The sequence below is a fragment of the Phalacrocorax aristotelis genome, chromosome Z, assembly GCF_949628215.1.
Source record: "Phalacrocorax aristotelis chromosome Z, bGulAri2.1, whole genome shotgun sequence".
Taxonomy (NCBI): Eukaryota; Metazoa; Chordata; class Aves; order Suliformes; family Phalacrocoracidae; genus Phalacrocorax; species Phalacrocorax aristotelis.
The window spans coordinates 66,511,470-66,535,267 of NC_134311.1; the positions used below are offsets into that span (position 1 = coordinate 66,511,470).

The 23,798-nt window shown below is 44.6% G+C and overlaps 1 protein-coding gene across 1 annotated transcript in view; it reads left to right on the forward strand.

Moving 5' to 3' along the window:
• Positions 1-566: 566 nt before the first annotated feature.
• Positions 567-23,798, forward strand: part of PLCXD3 (phosphatidylinositol specific phospholipase C X domain containing 3) — an 85,978-nt gene continuing 62,746 nt past the window's right edge. The window contains exon 1 of the mRNA XM_075079055.1: positions 567-715. Within this exon, the coding sequence (XP_074935156.1) occupies positions 613-715 (103 nt within the window). The 5' untranslated portion in view covers positions 567-612. The remainder of the gene's footprint in view (positions 716-23,798) is intronic.

Below are 23,798 nucleotides of genomic sequence, written 5' to 3' on the forward strand. Positions count from 1 at the left end.
GGCAGACAAGCCGCGGCTGCAATCGGCCGCGAAGGATGCCCGCGTCCCGGCGGAGGAGGCGTCCAACCTACCAACCAACCCACCGCCAAGGTCAGGGAGGTCATGGCCAAGCCTCAGGGCCACGCAGGGCAGCAAACGCCAGCCTGTGCCCCTAAGCGCCGTCCCAGCAGCAGGTGCCTTGTCAGCTACAGCCCCGTGGCCACGGCTGAGCTCTCGGGAGGGTTCTGCTGCCTCCACCCGACCCGGGGGGTACGGCGAGGGGGCGGAGCCGGCCGGATGCAGAGGTGCGTGTGGGCGGTTGCCGGGGGCCGCTCCCGGTCCCCTGTGTTGCCGAGGGCGGGGTCGCCCGCCCGAGCACGGCGGGCCGCGCTGCTGAGCGGGGACAGAGCGGCCCTGGCGGGGGCGGCCCCAGGGTCTCTCAGAGGACCGGGCGCTGCGCCGCAGGGAGGCGGCCGGGGGCAGCGGCGGGGCCCGGCGGGGCGGGGGGAGGCGGGGCGGGGCGGGGCGGGGCGGGGCGGGGCCGGGCCGGGGAGCGGGGCCGGGGCCGGGCGGGCTGGAGCGATCAGCGGCGGCGGGAGAGCGGCAGGGAAGGGGCAGGGGCAGGGCGGCGGCATGGCTTCGTCGCAAGGGAAGAACGAGCTGCGGTTCGCTGACTGGATGGCAGCTCTGCCCGGCAGCATCCACCGCACCCCGCTCACCAACCTGGCCATCCCGGGTAGGTGCTGCCGCCCGCGCTGCCCGCCGGCGGGGCTGCGCCGGGGAGCGGAGGAGAGCGGGGGGCTTGGCGCGTTCGGGCTCCTCAGGCCGCCGAGGGGGCAGCGCCCCCGGGCTGCGCCGCAGCCGCTCGCCTCCGAGATACCGCGCCCGGGGTCCCGCCGCCGCCGCCTCGGCGGAGCGCCCGGCGCAGGTGCGGGAGGGGGCCCGCAGGATGCGGTGCTGGCGGCCCCGGACTGCAGGGAACTTGGGGGCGGTGGCCGGCGGAACGCACAGGCTGGGTCAGTTACCTGCGCGGGGAAATACCGCGTTCCTAAGCCGCTTTACAGGCGTTCCGGTCCGTTGAGCGGACCCCACGTCCGGCCGAAGTGCCCTGGGTTGCCTGTTCCCCGGTAGCGCGGGGAAGAGCGCAGGGCCACCGGCTGCCGTCGCGGTGGGCAGAGCGCAACGCGGCGTCGTGCCTCGTCGCCTTCAGAAAACATTCGATCTCGACAGTAATTGGAGTAAGATGAGAAATGGCAGGTCGTGGTGCTCTGACTGTGAACTCTTTCTTTCCAGCGCTCTTTGCTTTATTTTTTTTGTAAGGTTTTAACTATAACTGTAGACACTTAATGCAAAATACATGTCAGAATCCAAACCAGTAATTGGTTAGGATGATTCCTGGTTTAGAGGGAGCACCTCGTTTTGCCAGACCTCTTCACCAGCATCCCGTCCCCTCTGAGATGTCCAACATGAATGAGGTGTCCGAGACGCTGAAACTGTAATTTCTCTTAAACTCTTTGAGAAATGTTCACCTCTTGTAAGTTTTGTATAGCAGCTGCTCATATTACAGCAATTTTTATAATGCTAGTCAAAGGTGTTTTTAAAAAACACTTTAAAAAACACTGTCTTAAAGGCAGTGTAATTGCAGCAGGTATTTGCTAGAATGTGTTTTCTATAGTTTTGTTTAAATACAGGTGTGCCCTTTTAAAATCATGTGTCTCAGTTTCTTACAGTTTACACAAGCCATGTCTGGTATTTTACATGCTACACTGGTTTTTGCTATTGGTTGCACAGATCCTGTATAAAACTGTGTCCCCCTGAGGCACAGGAATCCAGCATCTGTAACCATTATGTCAAATCATGTTGGAGTGGTAAAAGCTCTTGGTGTTAATAACTTTTCTTTAACCCACCAGCAGTGGAATATTCTTGCAAAATATTGTCTATGATGAGGAATGAGTCTGTCTGCCATTCATTGGGCCTTTACAGGTTAAGTGTATTGTTTTAGAGACTTTTTCTTGGTTTTGAGGAGGTCGTGATCAAACTTACTTGCTTCTAGATGCAAGAAATTGCATTCGATATGCATCACCTTTTCCCTGACTGAAGCATCATGAGGCTGCTATTGGTGCATTTATCTCACCAAGACCTCTCAGTCACTTTGTAATAGCCTCTCTGTAAATATAGGACAGTTTTTCAAGGTGGATGTCTTTCAGAGCTTTGGCGGTAATAATATAAGTTTTTACACTTTTTTTAACATGTTTAATTTTAAAAAAAAACAAAACCCAAACCCAACACAACAAAAATCCAAACCCCTGCTGTTGACTGTAAAGGCTAGTTAATCCCAGTACAGCAATTAAGCAGAGGGCAAGCTCTGCAGCTTGTAGATGCAGAGACTTACACTGGCAGAAGGGTTACATTGGCAGAAGGGTTTTGTTCGTGTAACAGCCATGCACACAAAAGCCTTGCTTTTTATGAAATCAGCTGCAAAACTTCTGTCACTTGAGTGGCATAGTGTTAAGACCTTTGAAATTTGCCCTTCTATTACTGTAAATTGACACAAACCTCACTTAGCTGCCTATCTCACTTTTGAAATGCCAGCTTTGGCAAATAGAGCCTTATGGGGAGGGGGGCAATATATTTCACATGGATTTGTCAATTAGGGAACCTGGCATGCAGGTTGTAGTTTAAATATTATCTTCTAGCGGAAGATTTATTATTTTATTCAACACACAATGTGGAAATATACAGTATTAGTACAAAGGCAAACATAGGATTGGCTTCATCCTTTAAGAAGAAATAACCTTTGAGACATTAATGTTTATTTGGAATTTTCCTCCCATATGACCACAACTGAACATTAATGCTATGCATGCGTATAGTTAATGCAAGCAATGTGTAAAATCCAAAACTTGGTATGTCAAATCTTCATAATTTTAACTTGTAAATTTTTAACATGTTAATTTTTTGTGCTTATGCAGTCACAAATTTATACTACTTATCACCACTTATGCTTCCGTAGTCTATTCTGGATTTTGTTAGTATTCCAGTAAATTCATTTACTCGTTTCATTCTTGGCAGTTCAAGTCAGGTACTTTTGTTTTCCTAAGACCGGGAATACAGTAGACGTGGCAGAGATCTCTAATATAACTTGTGCCGGCTTTGTCAATCAGAAACTTTTCCATTTGGATTTCTTCCAAATACGAGGATGGTGCGTTATACCATAATGTTTTCTTCTTTCATTGTGCTGTTGTCTTGCACTGCAAATGGCAGGTTTTTCTCAAGCGAAGGGTACCAGTAACAAATAATAGTATACACTATTTGGAAACAAAATAATCTCCTAGCTTCCAGAAAATACCATGCACATTTAATCGTCTATTGCTATGACAATCAGAACAATGAAAGGATATTTTAGGATTTCAGCCCAAGTGTCTGTAAACTGCCTCTTATGTTAAAAGATCTGCTTGGCTAAAGTCACAACAGTCAGGCTAAAAAAAAGGTGGAGGATTGTGGATTATTTTTATTGGTGGTGTTGCCTTTTGGTAGTTGGTAAAGTGTAGTTTTGTTCAATGCCCATGCCTCTTTGGCCAGGATAAGAGGGATTTTTTTCGTAGATAATATAAGTTTATAGAACTGAAATCTTTGTGCCCCCAAGTTGAGGCTAGAAGATGAGATATAGAGAGCCTATGTATTCTGCTGTATTAATGCCCTCTTCTTAATCCAGGTTGATATGAGCTATGTGCAGTGCAGTAAAATAGACATCAGTAGGCAGCATTTCCTTATGTATTGACCCACTTACTGATCAATTCACTTTCTTATTGACAACCTGTAAATATGTATCTAGTTTTATATCAGTCTGAGTTTTTGTACAAATAATGTGTGTAATACATGTTGCCTTTCCCCTGGTGCTAATGTTCCAAGCCTCTGACAAGTCTGTAAGTATGATTTCTGATGGAAGAAAGTATTTTCCTCCCCAAGTAACTAATCCCTTCACCAAAATTGATGCTAGCCTAAGAACTACCATATGAGCAATCCTGATGTGTGCTAGGGACATCTCTATCCTTCATATAGTGTAGATACAATCTTCTGAATGAATTTGAGACCCAAAATATCCCTTGAGTGCATAATTTTGAGGGTTGGGACTCTTCAGGCTTTTCTTTCATACTTACTTCGAGCAGATGAAACCTTTGGCCTCAGCATGTGCTCTTGTTGTGGGAGGATTCACCTGAGCAATGCAATTCTCAGTGAAAATTATTTTCACAATGATACCAGCTTGGCAGCTGTGTTTCTTTAATGTAGTTCCTTAAGAGGAATGCACAGGACCTGTCTGGCTTCTTTCATTTCTCAGATGGGATTTTTTTTTCGTATTTTGACCTATAAAGTTCTTTGTCAGCCTGAAAGCAATTACTAGGCACAGCAGAGCAAAAGCGGGCTCATTTTAAATAAGAAGCTGTTGACAGATGGAGTGTTTTTTTATGCTACCCATCTTTAGAAAGAGGCTCTGAGACTTGAAATTTGTATTTACCACTATTCTGCCATCATCGTGCTTTGAAAAGAAAGAGCAAGGCCTCATCGAGCATTCGTTTACAAAAAGGGAGGAGGTGTGTTAATGTCAAAGATGTATTACAAGATGGGGGATGCTTTGGGGAGATTTGGGAAAAGCATGCATGTTACTGTAGCTGGAATACTTTAGCCATTGTGTGAATGAGAGCACTGCTGAGGTAACATAACAGCTCAGTTTTAAATATTTTGAATTCCTGTCTTCCATTGTAATACTTTGCAAACATTTGAGTGGTTACTTCTTGGGCAGACACTTCTCATTCTCAGCCACATGGGAAATTCTTTCATCTTAAAAATTATTAGAAATACTTACTTGTTGGTTACAGAGATACACATCATTTTCACTGTTTAAATGTTATTGGGGAGTTTGTTAATTTTGAGCTTCAATAACCGATAAATTGGATGTTCTTAGAGTGAAGAGGGATTGTGTTTGGGAAGCTCTTGGGACCTGTTTCACCCTTGTCTGTCCACTAGCAGTCAAAAGAGTACCTCAGCTTTGCTTGCCAATTCTGTACAAAATTAGCTCTGTCTAGAACCATAAACTGATGATGTAGGTAAACTTATAAATAAATCTCTAATGCAGATTGCCTGTTAGCTTTTGATGTGCATGTAGGTATGTGGAAGAACTGTTTCTTCTTCCAGTGCACCCTGTACTCTATTTCAGTGTTCTTCTACTTGAAATAAGTATTTTATGCTTTTTCTGCTCAGAAAATGAGTGGAGATCTTAATGACTGATCTTCCTAACTCTTTTAGGATAGCTCTCTTCTTCCTTATTGATGGTCGTCTTTTTTATAACACTTTTATCCACAAAACCGTCTCTCATTGGCCCTGCACATGCTAATGTGTAATTTCCAACCCCTTCAGAAATATTTCTTTGTGAAACAGTTTCCTGTGGATTCACTGTTAATTTCCCCTGCCATTACCTGTTTCTAGCGTGCACAGAATGAATCTGTTTGGTTCCTCACACTGCCATAAAAATCAAACAGTACAAGCCCTTCAGTTACTTGCCCATCTGCTACAAGAAGTAATTTGAAAATGCTTTTGCTACGTTTCCCAACAGGAGCTATTTATTTAATCCAGCAATCTCTGTCCACTCTGTCTCCTGCGGCTTAGTTCCAGCAGAGCTGGCTTCCTCTCTGACCTGCCTTGCATCCTGCTGCCACGGCAGGTGCAGCAGAGGGAATGGCTTTATTGCCATCTGGAATTATTCCTCTCTTTCCACCTCACTGAATTTCTGTTTCATTTAATCTCTTGGCTGAAAACTTCTTAAATGTTCCGTATATCCAAACTGCCCATACCTTCTGACAATTTTTATCTTTGTGTTTGGTATGTGTTTTATGTTTGGTAACTTTCTACAGTTCTTACTATATTGCAACTTGTACTGTGTCTTTCATACAACATGATACTTGCTTTGAAGGTGCTCAGACACACTCAACTGTGCAAGTAATTAAAAATGCACGTGCAAAGTAGACAGAGTTATGCAGACTATAACTTTAAGTCCACTCAGAGGACTATGCAATCTCTCCTACACTCTGCACAGACATATTAATTAAAATTTTAGCTACCTAATTAGAAACTGATTGTATATTTTTAATAAATACTTCTTAGATTTACTAAACAGATTTGTGTGTAACAGTTCTGCTCTTCAAAGAGCTGACAGTTCCAGGGACAATAACCTGCGTGCCCATCTTGTCCTTTCTTTGAAGTACGTGCAAATTATTGGTACTTAATTTGTAAACAGATCTGTTTGTACAGTTCTTACAGTCAAGCCCATGGGACACTGCAAAGAATATAATTTGGAAGTAAATCACTCAAAATCTGAAACTTCAGGTTTTATTCTAAACTTCTGTAAAATTGAAGGTTTTTTGGTTTGACCTCCTATAGCACACCTTGGTTTAATATTTTGCATTATTTTTAACAGCTGTATGCTGTCAGCTAATAAATGTACAGAAATACTGAAATTCTGGGGTAAATCAGCGTAAACAAATGCAATGAAACACTTCCTTTCCTTTCTCAAGTAGCCTGTCAGAAATGGAAATCAGTAGTGATTTCCTCTGGGGTTCACCCAGCTACAAGAAGGGCTGGAAGGTGGATCCAGAGACCTTCAGGCCTGTCCGTCTGACCTTGGTGCTGGGGAAGCTTGTGGAGCAGATCCTCTTGAGTGCCATCACACAGCATGTACAGGACGACCAGGTGATCAGGGCCAGTCAGCACGGGTTTCGGAAAGGCAGGTCCTGCTTGACTAACCTCATCTCCTTCTATGACACAAGGTGACCCGCTTAGTGGATGATGGAGAGGTTGTGGATGTTGTCTACCTAGACATTAGTAAAGCCTTTGACACCGTTTCCCACAGCATTCTCCTGGAGAAACGGGCTGCTCATGGCTTGGACAGGTGTAGTCTCTGCTGGGTCAAAAACTGGCTGGATGGCTGAGCCCAGAGTGTTGTGGTGAATGGAGTTAACTCCACTTGGCAGGTGGTCACAAGTGGTGTTCCCCAGGTCTCAGATTTGGAACCAGTTCTGTTTAATATCTTTATCAACGATCTGCATGAGAAGATTGAGTGCACCCTCAGTAAGTTTGCAGGTGACACCACATTGGGCAGGAGTATTGATCTGCTAGAGGGTAGGAAGGCTCTGCAGAGGATCTGGACAGGCTGGATCAATGGGCTGAGGGCAGTTGTATGAGATTCAACAAGGCTCAGTGCTGGGTCCTTCACCTGGGTCACAACAACCCCATGCAATGCCACAGGCTTGGGGAGGAGTGGCTGGAGAGCTGCCCAGTGGAAAAGGACCTGGGGCTGTTGGTTTCCAATGGGCTGAACACGAGCCAGCAGTGTGCTCAAGCAGCCAAGAGGCCAATGGCACCTGGCTTGTATCAGGAATAGTGTGGCCAGCAGGAGCAGGGAGGTGATGGTGCCCCTGTACTTGGCACTGGTGAGGCCGCACCTCGAGTACATTGTGCAGTTTTGGGCCCATCACTACAAGAAAGACACTGAGGTGCTGGAGCGTGTCCAGAGAAGAGCAATGAAGCTGGTGAAGGGTCTAGAGCACAGGTGCTATGAGGAGCGGCTGAGGGGGCTGGTGTTGTTCAGTCTGGAGAAGAAGAGGCTGAGGGGAGACCTTATCGCTCTCTACAACAACCTGAAAGGAGGTTGTAGCGAGGTGGGTGTTGGTCTCTTCTCCCAAGGAGCAGCTGATAGGACAAGTGGAAGTGGCCTCAAGTTGTGCTGAGGGATGTTTAGCTGGGATATTAGGATTAATTTCTTTACTGAAGGAGTGGTCAAGTGCTGGAACAGGCTGCCCAGGGAGGTGGTGGAGTCTCCATCCCTGGAGGTATTTAAAAGATGTGTAGATGTGGTACTTAGGGATATGGTTTAGTGGTGGACATGGCAGTGTTAGGCTAATGGTTGGAGTTGGTGATCTTAAAGGTCTTTTCAAACCTTAAGGATTCTGTGATTCTGGAATTCAGTGATAAATAGTTTGTGCGCTCATTTTCATGTATTTATCCTTCTGATAGAAAACTGTACCAGTGCTGGACATATTTGCGCAGCCAGATCACTTGAGGTCATATTTCACATTTTTATAGTAAGGGTTCAGTTTCCTTATTGAATATAGATAGGTAGCAAAGAAATAATTTGTGCTAAGAAACAGTTGGTTAATCTGGAGTTCTGAAATAATTTAATGTTTTTTCTACCATTGGCTACATGGAAGAACAGCTAAACAACAAAATCGTATATTGCAGTTTATAATACCAATAGTAACCCCTCCTTAAATTGTCATCTGTCCAAAATGCTTGAGGTAAAGCTTAAGGTCTTTCTTGCCCTGTAGATTAGTGCCAGGTAGATGGGGACTAAATGTTGAAAAGTGCTGAGTGCTGCCAGCTCCCTTGGAAACTGAGGGTCCTTAGTCTTCTATGAGCTCAGGTCCAAGTATGCAAAGAGAATCTTCACCCTGTGACATTCCTACTGTAACAAAATGTCACAGACACTTGTTTTTCTTGAGGTGAAATGGTATATATTATTTCCTCTGTTTGGAAGTACAGATTTGGTCTTTTTCTGTCTGTTTTAAAACCATCTCAGTTTTCACCATGATATAATTTTAAAAAAATGTCTAGAATAATTTTCAAATGCTTTGCCATCTTTTAAAACATATCTGTTCATATTAAATGAAGTTAATCTTTGCTTCATCTGATATCTTACATGATTAGCTTGCATACCTCATTCTTAAATACTTCATCTTAGTGTTTCCACTATGAAATGAAATATTGCCGAATAGCTAGGAAAAGAGAAAGAGGGGAGGGAGAAAAAATGGATTTCATTAATTGTGGTTCCAGGCTTTGCTCCCTGCTGTGTGTGACACTTAGGATGTTTCAGATGATTGGAGATGTATGATGTGCTGCTGCTATGAAGTTGAAAACCTGTTCATGAAGTTATTTGCGTTATAGATTTGCTTGTGATTTTAAAAAGCCAGGATAAAGGGCACTGAACTAAGCTGGCCTTTAAATAAATTTTGTAGCTTTTTTTTTTTTACAAAAAAACCCCTGGTGAGATGAATATTATACTTTATGCTTTAACTTTTTGTGCTGCTGTCATCCACAATGTATTTGTGTTGGATAGAAGATTTTATTTTTAAATCTTATTAAACATTTGGCACCTATTTATACTTTGGCAGCCATGCAACTTGGTTTTATAACTATGAAAGGTTGCTAAACTGGGACTTGAGTGAGAGTAGGAAAAATGAGTTATGTGTAGTTCCATTCAATAAAACCATTGGCTTGGGGTTTGTTGTTTTTGCTAAATCTTTTTGTTAAATCTTTGTATCCTTCAAAGATACACGCTTGAAACTGGTCTAGCTGTTCACACCAAAGCCAAGTGACATGTTTGTACATCTTCTGAACCACTGTGTGACTGGAATTGTCTTCTGATGTTTCACTCGCATGCCTGCCATCCAGGTGGTAGAGAGGGCAGAAGAGAAATGGAGGAGTTTTAGTCATTTTCATTACCTGTGAAGGTGCTGTATGATCTTAAGAAAGCTGTTAGAAATCTCTGCCATGTTTTCTTCTTTGTAGGCTGGGGCTGCTAATTTCAAGAAGACCACGGATACTGAGGCTGTCCTTGTTCTTAGGAGGAGAGCCAGGTTAGGAAATGTGCTCCATGGGTTGTGGAATATTTCACTGACCCCTAGGCAGTGCTTTGGGAGAAAGGCTGTTTGTTTGTTTTACACTACAAACCTCATGCAAGCTTTTGGTGGAGGGCAGCTTTCCAGCCATGTGAACTCTACACAGAAGTTGCTTTGTCAGCAGGGATGATGTTTGAGTAGGTAAAGATTCTAGTTGCTAGCGCAGGAATCCCAATATGTTTGCTATTTTAGGATTAGTCTTATTTCTTTCTGTTGAAGCCTTTAAGTTTTGCAAGGTTGGTTGTTCTAATGGTGTAGATCGTGTTCACAAATACCATCTCAGAAGCCATGCAAGCCAGGGAGGTGGTCTTCCTTACATATCATGTCTGCAGATGCATATTACCATCATGTGATCCAAAAATGTGAGTCTTTTGCATTAGTTCCCTCAGATTTGAAGTATTTGCTTTGACATCTCAAAAGTGGCTTATGTGTGTATGATGGGCAGATCAGGAGATCAGTTTGATGCTACTGCAGAAGACATCTGCTTTTTCCATTGCTGGAAAGCGAGGAAGACTACATTCATGCTCTGTATTGCACTGCATTATGTATGAATCATTAGGCAGTGCATTGGGGTGTGCTGGGGCTGGATAAAGTTGGTTTTGAACAGAAATTCCCAGTTATCCTCAGCCACAGAAAGTTCTGGAAATTTTCCTGGAGGCAAAGATCTAACTTGGACATTGACTGGGAGATATTGAGGGTTTGTCTGCATTCATTTCTGTATCCTCACTGCACTAAAAAAAGTGCTTTTTAGGGGGTTGCATAATTGGATCCCAGAACCTCTTCTCAGTAGGTGCATGCTGGAATTAGCTGTGCTCACTGCCTGTGTGCAATTGTGCCTCAGAGTACACCACAGGGGTCAGCAGTGTATTTTTTTGGTCAACAAACTGCATGTTTAAATTCAGGACTACTTAGGCCATGGAGGTATAGGAATCCAAGTCTGGAATTTTCTGTTTCAGGCAGTGTTTGTGGGTTGGTCTGGGTTTTTATTAGTGCTCCAGCTTTTCCCCCAGTTGATCTCCAGGGCTGAAGGGGAGGCTTTTCCAGTGGCACAGAGATGCTCAGTTTTCGTGAACTTTAATCTTCAAAGTATTGCTCGGTTGGAGTTCTTGCTTACCTTGCTTCTGATGCAAAATTGACAGCCTTTACACTTCCCAGTAGGAGAGAGTGCTTCAGAAGAGTCCTGTCTGGGATGGGAAAGGGGAAGCACATGTATTATGACCTTCTAGTCATGCTTAAAGGCTTATCTAGTAGCGCAGGCTCTTGTTGCAAGAGGGAGCTGGAGTCACGCTGTTAGCCGAGTGTTATTTACTGCATGTGCCTAGTGAGTGTTTTGAGAAACATTTTATAAGTTGACAATAAATAAGGAGAAATCAAGCCAGCTTCAGTATTTTTTGGATGTAGCTGTCTTACAAGGGAGACAAGCCAAGGCACGCTGTGAAGGACGTGAACAGTGCATGTACATATGAACATTGTTGCTTCTAGAGTGCAAAAGGCAGGAACCGTTTTAGAAATCTCAGTATGGAATATGGAGGAAACTGGGATTTCTAAGATCACTTCTAATGAACTGGCTGTCAATGATGCAAGCTATTCTGTCTGGAAATGATGTGAGTATGAACCAATAAAACTAGACACTGACTTGTTTGAGAGCTCAGGATGATACAGTGATCATACCGAAGAGAAATGGTTTGCTTTTGTGCCATCACGTGTTTGGCTCTGGCACATGCTTCTGCTCAGCAGATGTCAGGAAAAGTCACTGAAAGGTTCACTGGTCTGGTCCACCTTCTGATTTTGATTCCTAGTTGTTTGTTAATGGATTTTCTACACCACAAAATTCTTAGAGTTTTCTTTGAGGCTGCATCCTTTAGAAAAACCGGAGTGATCTCTGCTATTGGAAAGTGACTTCAGTTTTGTAGGAGAGCCCTGTTGGTACAGGAACAAATGAACATTAACAAGGATTAAACTCAGTAAGGGTTACACAGTGTGGAGATGCAAGGGTGGAGATCTAAGGCCAGTATATCAAAGGTGCAGTTCATTTAGTGCCATAGCTCTGGCATCTTCTCTGGCCTGTGTCAGGGAAAGGGCTTAAGGATGAGGTGAGAATAAAGGGATATTCCCCCCTACACATACCTTTTTACTCTTCAGGTCTGTGAATTTCTTGAGCCAAAAGGTTGCATCTAAATTATTATGGTGTATAACTCCTGATCACAGAATCACAGAATGGCAGGGGTTGGAAGGGACCTCTGGAGATCATCTCGTACAACCCCCCTGCTTAAGCAGGCACACCCAGAGCAGGGGGCACAGGACTGTGTCCAGGCGGGTTTTGAGTGTCTGCAGGGAAGGAGACTCCACAGCCTCCCTGGGCAGCCTGTGCCACTGCTCTGGCACCCTCACAGGAAAGGAGGTTTTTTCTCATGTTTACGTGGAACTTCCTGTGTTCCAACTTGTGCCTGTTGCCCCTGGTCCTGTCGTTGGGCACCACTGGAAAGAGCCCAGTCCCATCATCCTGACACCCTCCCTTCAGATATTTATAGGTATTGATAAAATCACCGCTCAGTCTTCTCTTGTCCAGGCTGAACAAAGCCAAGTCTTTCAGCTGTTCCTCATAAGGGAGATGCTCCACTCCCCTGATCATCTTGGCAGCTCTCTGCTGGACTTGCTTGAGCAGTTCCCTGTCCATCTTAAACTGGGTGGCCCAGAACTGGACACAGCACTCCAAATGTGGTCTCGCTAGGGCAGAGTAGAGGGGAAGGATAACCTTCCCCAGCCTGCTGGCCACGCTCCTTTTAATGCAGCCCAGGATATTGTTGGCCGCCTTGGCCACAAGGGCACAGTGCTGGCTTTGTGGTCAACTTGTCCACCAGCACTCCCAGGTCATTCTCAGCAGGGCAGCTTTCTAGCAGGTCAACCCCCAACCTGCACCAGTGCATGGGGTTGTTCCTCCCCAGGTGCAGGACCTTGCACTTGCTCTTGTTGAATTTCAAGAGGTTCCCCTCGGCCCAGCTCTCCGGCCTGTCCAGGTCTCGCTGGACGGCATCACAGTCTTCTGGTGTATCAGGCACTCCTCCCAGCTTGGTATCATCAGCGAACTTGCTGAGGTTACACTCTATCCCATCATCCGGGTCATTGATGAATATGTTGAACAGGACTGGAACCAGCACAGATCCCCTGGGGAATGCCATTAGTTACACACCTCCAACCAGACTCTGCCCTGTTTATCACGATCCTCTGACCTCTGTTGTTCAGCCAGTTGTCTACCCATCTCAGTGTTGACTCATCCAACCCACACTTCCTTAGCTTGCCTATGAGGATGCTATGGGAGACAGGGTCGAATGCCTTACTGAAGTTGAGATAGACAATATCCACTGCTCTCCCTTCATCTACCCAGCCAGTCACGCCATTGTAGAAGGCTTTCAGTTTGGTCAAGCATGATGACTGATGAACTGCTTTTCCAGAGGCTTTCAAGGGAGAGCTGTGTCCTATAGTCTGTAAATGAGGCTGGAGCAGGAACTTCCCCTGTTCCCCTTTTCTGCTAGCGTGTGCAAGGTTTTACAGCCTTGGGGAGAGGGTACAAGGGGGTTTGTGATGCTGGGTCACTGATGAGAGAATGTGACTGGGACAAGAGACTACTGAGACAAGTTTGGGTCCCTGCTTCTGTGACTACTTAGGTTTTGGACACTGAATAGATACTGGATAGAGCAACAGAACCTGTGCTGAGGGCAGCAGATGCATCCTGAATGAACCCTTCCCAAGCAAGCATGGATGTTCGTCTTTGTGGTTTCCTGGAGCCTGTGAATTTTGCCTACTGCTGTGGAGGTGTAGGGGCATGTCTGGAGGATGTCCTTTTCATTCTTCCAATGCTCAGTAGTTTCCGGCTATTTACAATCCATGAAAATCAACATTTCTCTGCTCTGGAGGAAGCATATCTTTCTGAATCCCACATGTTTTGCAACCTACCCTAGAGGAACTAACATTTGTGGTGGCCTCTTTCCAGCCCAGCCTGCTTCTCAAGTAAGCCTTCAGGCAACAATAAGCCACCAGTGTAATATTCAGAACTGGATTTTATCTTTCTTTGGCATTGCTTTCCCAGATGTGCCAAGAGAGATAAGGTTTCTTAATCTTTAAACCACCTTTCTAGGCTGTGAATTAGCTTGAATATTATCAGAGAGAGGGGAGGTGAAGGTGTTTTGTTGTCATTTTAAGGTGTTAGTAATAGGTGTTTTTTTATTTTGAATGGTATTCAGAAGCGCCAATAAACAAACCTAATGCCTTGAAAGCAACTTCTCTGAGTCAAGTGAGCATCAATGCCCTTTACTTTCAAAATTGGTGATGTCTACAAGAGCATGCTATTCCTGGAACACAGAAGCCGGGAACATAAACACAATCTTTTTTATGTCACTGTTTCCTTCTGGTGTCATTTCAACTCTATCTTAAGCGTGGGATACAGGCCAGGAATACTTTGTTAGAGAATATATAAACCCAGCAGAAATATGGAGAAGTGTTCTTCTAACACGGAAATCACATTTAAAATTAAGTGGGAATAGGCCAGCAATCATGTCTCTCTTAGATAATAATTTGTGACCACGGTTTTAATCTAGGAGGCAAAGTAATGTGTTTTCAAAACTCCCACCAACTTATGGACAAACCAGGAAAGATCCAGGAGGGAGGGAAGGAAACACTATGCTTGAAGTAAGCTTTTTGCATGAGTTCAACCCAGCTCACAGTTAAGTTTGGGTGTGGTTTTTTTTGTTTGGTTTGCTTTTGGACAGTTGAGTAAAAGAATTCACCAACTGCCATGAGAAATTTTTACATTAGTCTTACCGGACCTGGTTTTCCACTGCCTTGTACCATGTGTAAATGCAGATCTGTATGAAGTGTCACTAAATCAGAGCAGTAACTCTGTATTTTTACTTTGAGCGCTATAAGGTATGGAACAGAGTCTGTCTTGGTTAGCTCTTGATGAATATATTGCTCTGAGCAGCTGAAGAAAGCCATGCTGATTACATGATGGGCTTAAATATGGCCCTCTAATGTACCCAATGCAACTTGTTTGTCAGAAAGTTGAGTGCCAGCTTATGTTGCTTCTAGTCTTTAAGTGAACCATTACTAAATAGCTGCATGAAAGAAAAAATAATCTGTCTTCAAAGTGAAAAAATCACAAGCTGTACAATTCAGCCTTATCCAAAAATTCTGTTGTCTTTGATTATGACCTAAATATAAATTAGGGAACAACTTGAGAAAAGCAGGATTTGGGATTTTACCTATTGCATTTTGAAGTCAACTGACATGTGCTTTGATGACTAATAATGCTAGATCAGGCCCTTAGTTTTTTATTGTAATGAGTTAAGGAACATGCAGATGAGGAGGAAATACCATATAATCTAATCTTTCTTGAGACAGTGGACTACTGAAATATCACTAAGTAATGTTTTGGTCTGCACTATAATGATGGTGGAGCCAGCTGGCCTGTCAAAGACTTGCTCTTTTTTTACTATAATATTTAGAAAATATATAAGGCTTTCAAATGTATTAACATTTATTTATAATAATATGTTTTAATATTTAGGCAGCAGTATTTCAAAAACAAGCTATCCTATTTTCAAGGTCTTAGCATATCTTTTAAGATGTTTGTATAATTGAAGTCTTGAGAACTCTTGGGACAAGTAAAGGTTGTTATTTCTCTTTTTGTCTCCCAGTTCAAACGTAGTGATCTGTTCCTGGAATTACTATGGACCTGAGATACACATTTGAGCCAAGAGACAAAACCCAAAAATTACAGCCTTCACTTGTCTGTTGTAACAGCCACAGACACTTTGAGATGTACCTGCTCTGGCATGGGCTTATCCACAGCCACAGATGCTTCAGGGTGTTCTGCTCCCACATGGACTTGTCCACAGGTCAAGTCCCTTTGACTCGAATTCACACTGGGGTTCCAGCCTGTCCAGTGCAGCAGTGATGCCCTGGCCATCTGCCAGACCAGGCTCATCACCATTGCTGTTATCAAAATGTTCCCAGGCACAGCACAGTAAGAGGATAAGTAGTACAGGCAGCAGTGACAGCAAAAAACAGCCACTAACGAGCACTGGACTCTAGTATAGAGTATGGCAAGCAAGCCCCATGGCAAGCCTGCCAATTAATAGCTGAACACCAATAACAGCTATAAATTCCATCCAACACTTTGCAATCAAACCTATCGTTATCTCATAGAATCACAGAATATCGTGAGTTGGAAGGGACGTGCAATGATCATCACGTACAACTCCTGTCCCTGCACAGGGCAACCCCAATTCACACCATGCCTCTGACGGTGTTGTCCAAATGCTTCTTGAATAGCATCAGGCTTGGCATTGTGACTGCCTCCCTGGACAGCCTGTTCCAATGCTCCACCACCCTCTGGGTGAAGAACCTTTTGCTAATATTGAACCTAAACCTCCCCTGGCACATCTTCCTGCCATTCCCTTGGTCCTATCATCAGTCACCAGAGAAAAGAGATCAGCTCCTTCCCCTCCTCCTCCCCTTGTGAAGAAGCTGCACCCCACGATGAGGTCTCCCCTCAGCCTCCTCTTCTCCAGGCTGAATAGACCAAGTGACTTTAGCCACTCCTTATACAGCTTCCCCTCCAAACCCTTCACCAACTTCGTGGATCTCCTCTGGACACTCTCTAGTAGCTTTATATCTTTACTGTGGCACCCAAAACTGCACCCAGTACCCAAGGTGAGCCACACCAGCACAGAGCAGAGCAGGACAATCACCTCGCTCGACCGGCTGCAATGCAGGGCTTGATGCACCCCAGGGCACGGCTGGCCCTCTCGGCTGCCAGGCCACACTGTTGGCTCATGTTCAATTTGCCATCGACCAGAACCCCCAGGTCCCTCTCTGCAGAGCTGCTCTCCAGCCTCTCCTTCCCCAGTCTGTCTGTACATTCAGGGTTGCTGGGCCCCAGGTGCAAAATCCAGCACGTGCCCTTGTTAAACTTCATATGGTTGGTGATTGCCCAGCTCTCTGATTTGCCTAGATCTCTCTGCAGGGCGTCTCTGTCCTTGAGAGTGTCAGCAGCTCCTCCCAATTTTGTGTCATCAGCAAAGTTAATTAGTATTCCTTTAAGTCCTGCATCCAAGCCATTTACAAAGAGTTTAAAGAGTACCGGCCCCAGGATGGATCCCTGCCGAATCCTGCTAGTGACTGGCTGCCAGCCCGATGTAACCCCATTTACTATGACCATCTGAGCCCAACCCGTCAGCCAATTGCTCACCCACTGCATTATGTGTTTACCCAGCTGTATGCTGGACATTTTGTCCAGGAGGATACTGTGAGAGACAGTATCAAAAGCTTTCCTGAAATCCAAAGATATTATACCGACTGGCTTCCCTTGGTCAGCTAGGTGGGTAGCCTTGTCATAGAACTAAATTAATTTTGTTAAGCAGGACTTTCCCCTTGTGAACCTGTGCTGGCTGGGACCAATGACTGTGTTGTCTTTCAGGTGTTTTTCAATAATTCCCAGAATAATCTTCTCCATACTTTTACCAGGCACAGAAGTGAGAGTGACAGGCCACACCTGGAGTACTGTGTACAGTTCTGGTCCCCGCTATAGAAAAAGGATGTGGACAGGCTGGAAGGGGTCCAGAGAAGGGCCACCAAGATGATCAAAGCACTGGGAAACCTGTCATATGAGGATGGGCTGGGAGAGCTGGGTTTGTTCAGCCTTGAGAAAAGGAGGCTCAGAGGGGATCTCATCACTGTGTACCAGTACTTAAGGGGTAGCTACAAAGAAGATGGAGAGTCCCGTTTTACACAGAGTCCCATGGAGAGGACAGGGGGAAATGGACACAAGTTGCTCTTGGGGAGATTCCGATTGGACACCAGAGGGAAATTTTTCACAGTGAGGACAGTCAACCATTGGAATAATCTCCCCAGGGAAGTGGTTGACTCGGCCACATTGGACACCTTCAAGATTCGTCTGGACAGGGTGCTGGGCCATCTTGTTTAGACTGTGCTCTTCCTAGAAAGGTTGGACTAGATGATCCCTGAGGTCCCTTCCAACCTGTGATTCTGTGATTCTGTGATTCTGTGATTCTGTGATTCTGTGATTCTGTGATTCTGTGATTCTGTGATTCTGTGATTCTGTGATTCTGTGATTCTGTGATTCTGTGATTCTGTGATTCTGTGATGTATTTTAAAAAGCCCTTTTTATTGTCATCACAGTACTGGCCAGCTTCAACTCCAGTTGAGCTTTGGCTGCACAAATTTCCTCCCTGCAGTGGTGAACACCGTCTCTGTAGTCTTCCCATGTTGCCTGACCTTGCTTCCACTGCTCATATATTTTCTTTTTTTGCCTTATTTCTAGAAGAATATCCCTGCTTAGCCAAGCCAGCCGCCTTCTTTGCCTGCTTGACTTCCTACATTTTGGAAATGCCTGCTCCTGTGCTCTTAGGAGGTGATACTTAAAAAGTGACCAGCACTTATGGACCCAGCACCTTCAAAAGCTTCTTCCCAGGGGACCTGACTGAGCAGTTTCCTGAGCAACCTGAAGTCTGCTCTCCTCCTACCCAGAGTTGAGGTCTTGCTGGCAGTTTTCTTCCTGTCACCATAGGTTTTAAACGTGACTGCTTCATGGTCGCTGTGGCCAAGGCAGCCACCAATCGCCACTTCACCCAGGAGGCCCTCTCTGTTAGTAAGCAGCAAATGAAGGAAGGCACCCTTTCTGGTCAGTTCCTTCAGTACTACCAAGAAGTTATCACCCAGACGGTTTAGTAGTCTTTGGCACCTGTTTGTCCCAGCTGTGTGCTACTCCCAGTTGACATCTGGCAAGTTGAAGTCCCCCGTAAGGACAAGGGCAGATGACTTAGAGGCATCCCTTAGTTCCTTAAAGAATAATTCATCAGTGTCATTATCCTGGCTGGGTGGTCTATAATAGACCCCCAGGACAACATCTGCTTTATTTTTCTGTGTCTTAGTCCTTACCCAGAAGCTCTGAACTGTGCCATCACCAACTGCCAGGTCCATGGATTCCAGCTCCCCCACTGCATTCAATGCCACTGCCCTGCCTCTCCCTCCTGAAGAGCCTGTAACCATCCATCATGGCCCACCAGTCACAGAACTCATCCCACCAGGTTTCACTTATGCTGGTGATGTCATATCTCTGGGACTGGGCCAAGGTTTCTAGATCCCCTTGCTTGTTCCTCATGCCACGTGCATTTGTGTAGAAACACTTCAACTGCAGTTCATTGTGCCCATAACCACGTGGAACAGTCTGAAGAATCTTACTAACGTGTGGCTTCTCTAAGTTTGGTGTGCCATCCCGTTGCTTGTCACTGACTAGCCTGGTATTGTCCCTTTCCCCTTTCCAATCTAGTTTAAAGCTCTATCAATCAGCCCTGCTAGGTCCTTCGGAAAAACCCTTTTCCCCTGCTTAGAAAGGTGTATCCCATCGGATGACAGCAGACCTGATGATGAATAGACCATCCCATGATGAAAAAAACCCCAAAGTTCCACCAGTGACACCAGCCTTGGAGCCATGTGTTGATCAGCTGGGTTTGCCCACTCCATTCAGTATTCTTCCCTGATACTGAAAGGATTGAAGAAAATACTACCTCAGCCCCACATTGGGTGCCAAAAAGGACTGTTATACTTTAACCCCAGACAGCAACTCAGCCCCACACAGCCACTCACTCACTCACTCCTCGCCAGTGGGACGGGGGAGAGAATCGGAAGAGTAGAAGTGAGAAAACTCATGGGTTGAGATAAAGACAGTTTAACAGGTAAAGCAAAAGCTGCGCACAGAAGCAAAGCAAAACAAGGAATACATTCACTGCTTCCCATGGGCAGGCAGGCGTTCAGCCATCTCCAGGAGAGCAGGGCTCCATCACGCGTAATGGTTACTTGAGAAGACAAATGCCATCACTCCAAAGAGCCCCCCCTTCCTCCTCCTTCCCCCAGGTTTATATACTGAGCATGATGTGATATGGTATGGAATGTCCCTTTGGTCAGTTGGGGTCAGCTGTCCCGGCTGTGTCCCCTCCCAGCTCCTTGTGCACCCCCAGCCGCTCGCTGGTGGGGTGGGGTGAGAGACAGAAAAGGCCTTGACTCTGTGTAAGCCCTGCCTAGCAGTAACTAAAACGTCCCTGAATTATCAACAGTGTTTCCATCACAAATCCAAAATGTAGTCCCATACTATCAACTATGAAGAAAATTAACTCTATATTAGCCAAAACCAGCACAACATAGAAAACATTCTCTAAGAAAGAGTTTTAAAATGTCATGGTGTAACTGAGGTTATATTTGTTTCATGACAGCAGTATTGGTCTGTTTTCCAAAGCTGTGGAACTCTAAGGCTCTTTATATCTCTGTTGAAGAGCTGCTTATGAAAGACCAATCCTCTTGCTTTGGTCTCTGATCTTGGCTGGATATTCATGTCATGTTACTAACTGTGGGATAGTTTGAAAACAAGTAGTTTAAATAATACTGAGGTGTGAGGGGAGAACAGAAGAGTAGCTGTCAGAAACACTGCGTGGATTTGTGTATTGCATTAAAGGTAAGGATTCATGGAGTGTTTGATGCCTGGAGTGGGCGCTGAGAAGAGCAGTAGAGGTGGAGATCCTTGAGACCAGACTGGGTGACTTTGATATTAGCCCCACTGAAGCATGCAGCAGACACATCTCTGTATCAGTGTGTAAAACCACTGATGATCGGTGGTATGGCTCATCTAGGTCAGGGCTTCTGGCTTTTGCTAATGCTTCCAGGGGGAGATGTCAGACCAGATTCAGCAAAGTGGACTTAGAGTCAAAGACACGTACTTAAAGCTTGTCTAAAAGAAATGGTCAGAGTATCAAAAGTGTGTGCATCGTTTAACCATCTCCATAGCCTCCGTACTAAACAGAAACTGTAAATGATTCATAGTCTGTATTACAATGGGATGTTTTCCACATTTCATGGACCAGAAAGCAAAATAGAGGAGGCTGATGCATAAGTAGGAAGTGAGCCTGAGTTCTATACGATGTTAATTTAGTGGCTTATCCTTTGAACCATGCTTTTTCCTAAACAGTAGTGTAATTTAGAATTTATGTATTTTGCTCTGACAGTGAATTACAGTGTTATATAATAGAGGACAAAGAGGGTATCCAAAGCTTCTTAAGTCAGCTGACACATGAGGTTTTGATGTCTTGTATGTGATACTTGTGTGGTTTGCACTTTGTGATGCCAGCAAGGAAAGGAAACATTTCCCACAGGAAAGCAACACAAGTTTATTAGTCATCAGAGGGTGTGATGGCATACCCTCTGGCTAGGTTGCATTGCCCACCTCTGAAGTGGTTTCTGAAGAGAAGGACTAGTCAGAAGTGAGACCAGATCATAAGCAATTGTGGCAGATCCCCATGGGTTAGAGCATGAGCTGCAGGGGATGAGGGTTTGTGTCCTCATTTGAAAAGCAAAGAAAGTGTTACAGCAGCTTCAGCTAAATGGGAGGTTTGCAAGGTCTGCAGCGGAAGGGCTGGCTGGTTGGCAACAAATTCTGAGTTACATTAAGGGTTGCACGTGCTGTCTGTTGGAGTTACATGCAAACAGTGCCTCACCATTGCACTGGATGTTTCCTGGTGCCATCCAGCAGCACTTCTTCACATTTCAGCAGGTGAACTATAGCCAGCTGTTTTTATCTGTGTCCTTCAGTCACCAATGCAAAGAACCAGAGTGTGGGATTTGTTTCCTGAAGAGAAGATAGTTGAGCAAGTTGCATATCACTATACTCTTTTAATATCTGCTAGTAAGTACTCAGAAGCCTCCTCTAGCACTGCTTGAAAAGTAGAAGGTGCCAGCAGTTTCATCCATTCAACCAAAGTCAAGCAAGAGAGAGAATATAGTAAATTAAAAGGGGAATAAATGCACTGAAGGCTGGAGGGATGAGGACAAGCCATTTAGGTTACTACACTAAATCCCTGCCTGCAGATTAGGGGGTGAGTGCTGCCACATTTAGCTCCACCTTTTTGCAAAGCATTGCTTCAGAAAGAATCTAGAGTGCAGTCCAGGAGTGGTTTCCTGACTGATTTCTAAAACTTGAGCAAAAGTGCAGGAAAAAGATTGCTCAGAAGGAAGGGGCACAGGTATTACGCGGCTATTGGCAAAATATGTGACATTTACAGTAACATAAAACACATCTTACTGCTAAATAAAAAGAGGTACCCAGGCATTTCACCAGCTGCTAAGTTCATTTGTGGGCTCTGAAAAGACTGCTTTACTTCAGTCATTCCTATGTATGTTCTGAAAACATGTATCACTGCATTATTGCTATCTATTAAATTTTGCCCTCAGGATCTCTGTTTGGAAAGAACCATTTGTATACCATTGCAGCAGTCTTTCTTTAAAAAATTGGAAAGTGACAGAATTTGCTGTCGAGAAGTTTAAGTAAAACAAATGATGAGCCATGCAGGAAAAAGTTTTCTGTGAGCTCCCAGCAGAATGGGGCTGTGTTCTGACGATTCGGCACTGAGATCAAGCTATTTTGCAGTATTGAAATACTCCATGAGTGCCAAGCTAGGATATTTAAAGTGAAAACTGTCGACAGAAGATTTTTTTTATAGCTGACAAATTTAGATCAGGATATGGAATTGCTGAGGGCATAAAATGGTTTTTGCCAGTAGGCCTGTGCCTGCTGTTACATGTTTCTTGTTGCTCTACTTGACAGTGAATTCATGTGACTTTAGAGAAATAACATTCATGTAATTTCTTTTTGGGGGAAGCTGGTGAATGACTTTGGCAAAACCACAGGTTAAAACTTGTTTGCTGTCATCCTCTTGTGTATGATACATGCTAAAAAAAAATAATCTTGGTAGTAGTGTTTGCATCCAACTACTCTGAATGGCTTTCAGGTGTAGACAGCACTGAATTCGTAAAATCGGGTTCTGGACAGGGTGTTTTTCACTGCTGCAATGTTTGGGTCCTGTTTAATTTAATGTTTTTCATGAATAATCTAGATGAGAGCAAGCTCATTATGGAAATATCTGAGTAATAACTATTGAAGGAAGCACATGAGGAAGACAGTAGCCCATATCGCACCACAGTGAAATGAACTTCATTTGGATAAAAATGAACTAATAGGCTGGGGCTGAACTGTAAAATTATTCAAAAGGCCATTGTTTTTTCAGAAGAGGGATTTGAAATGTGGTAATTCAGGAGGAGACCTGGAGGGTGGTGGTGACTGTGATTTTGACAGGTGAGGCAGCTGGGAAGAAATCACCAGCAGGCTTCAGCCACATGCTCAGAAGCATGATGTAGAGACAGCAGTCTGTTGTGGTTGCAAATGAGGCATGGTATTCATTGTTACTGGAAATGCAGACAGAAATGGAAACTGGACATTAAGTGACAAAGACCTTTGAGACAGTGTGTCAGTGATAGCATGAGGAGTAGTGAAGCACCTGGGAACAACTCTGAAGATCAGGCTGAGATCAGCAGGATGTGCAACAACAGGAAAATGTATCAACAGTGGATTCACTTCCTATGTGATTCAAAGAAAATAAATGAGGTATGATCTCTATGATCTCTTTGAGGTATGTTAAACATGGATTGGAAAGAGTGCCTCATTGTAAAACAGAAAGTTACCATGTTATCAGGTGGGTTCCCAGCCTGACCTCAGAAACCCTCTCTTCTATCCTTTACTGATCTTCAGCAAACCTAAGGTGAAATCTGGTATTTTTCAACCAGCCTCAGGTGTAGCAATGAGCAATAAATCACAATATTTTTTGCGTAAAAACCTGAGGGCTCCTGGGGGATCAAGCTTATGTAGTCTTCTTGAAGCTGCAGCTTGGCACATCTTCACTATCACCTGTAGCTATCTTCAAATCTCCCTTCTCTTCCAGCAGCTTTAGCTGGCAGGCCTCTTGGGGAGGTTGTGCTGCATGTGGATAAAGTCAGATGGCTTCCACTGAGCACCAGTCATCAGCTGTGCCATGGACTTTCTGCTGTGGGTAGGCAACACGTTTATTATGATAGTTTATTTATGAGGGAACCTTTCATGGAACACTTCTAGAAACTTCTTAAGGGATGAAAAATGTTCATCCATGCCTCACTGCTTTCTTTCAGCTGAGGTCACTTTCTGGCAAAAGTATT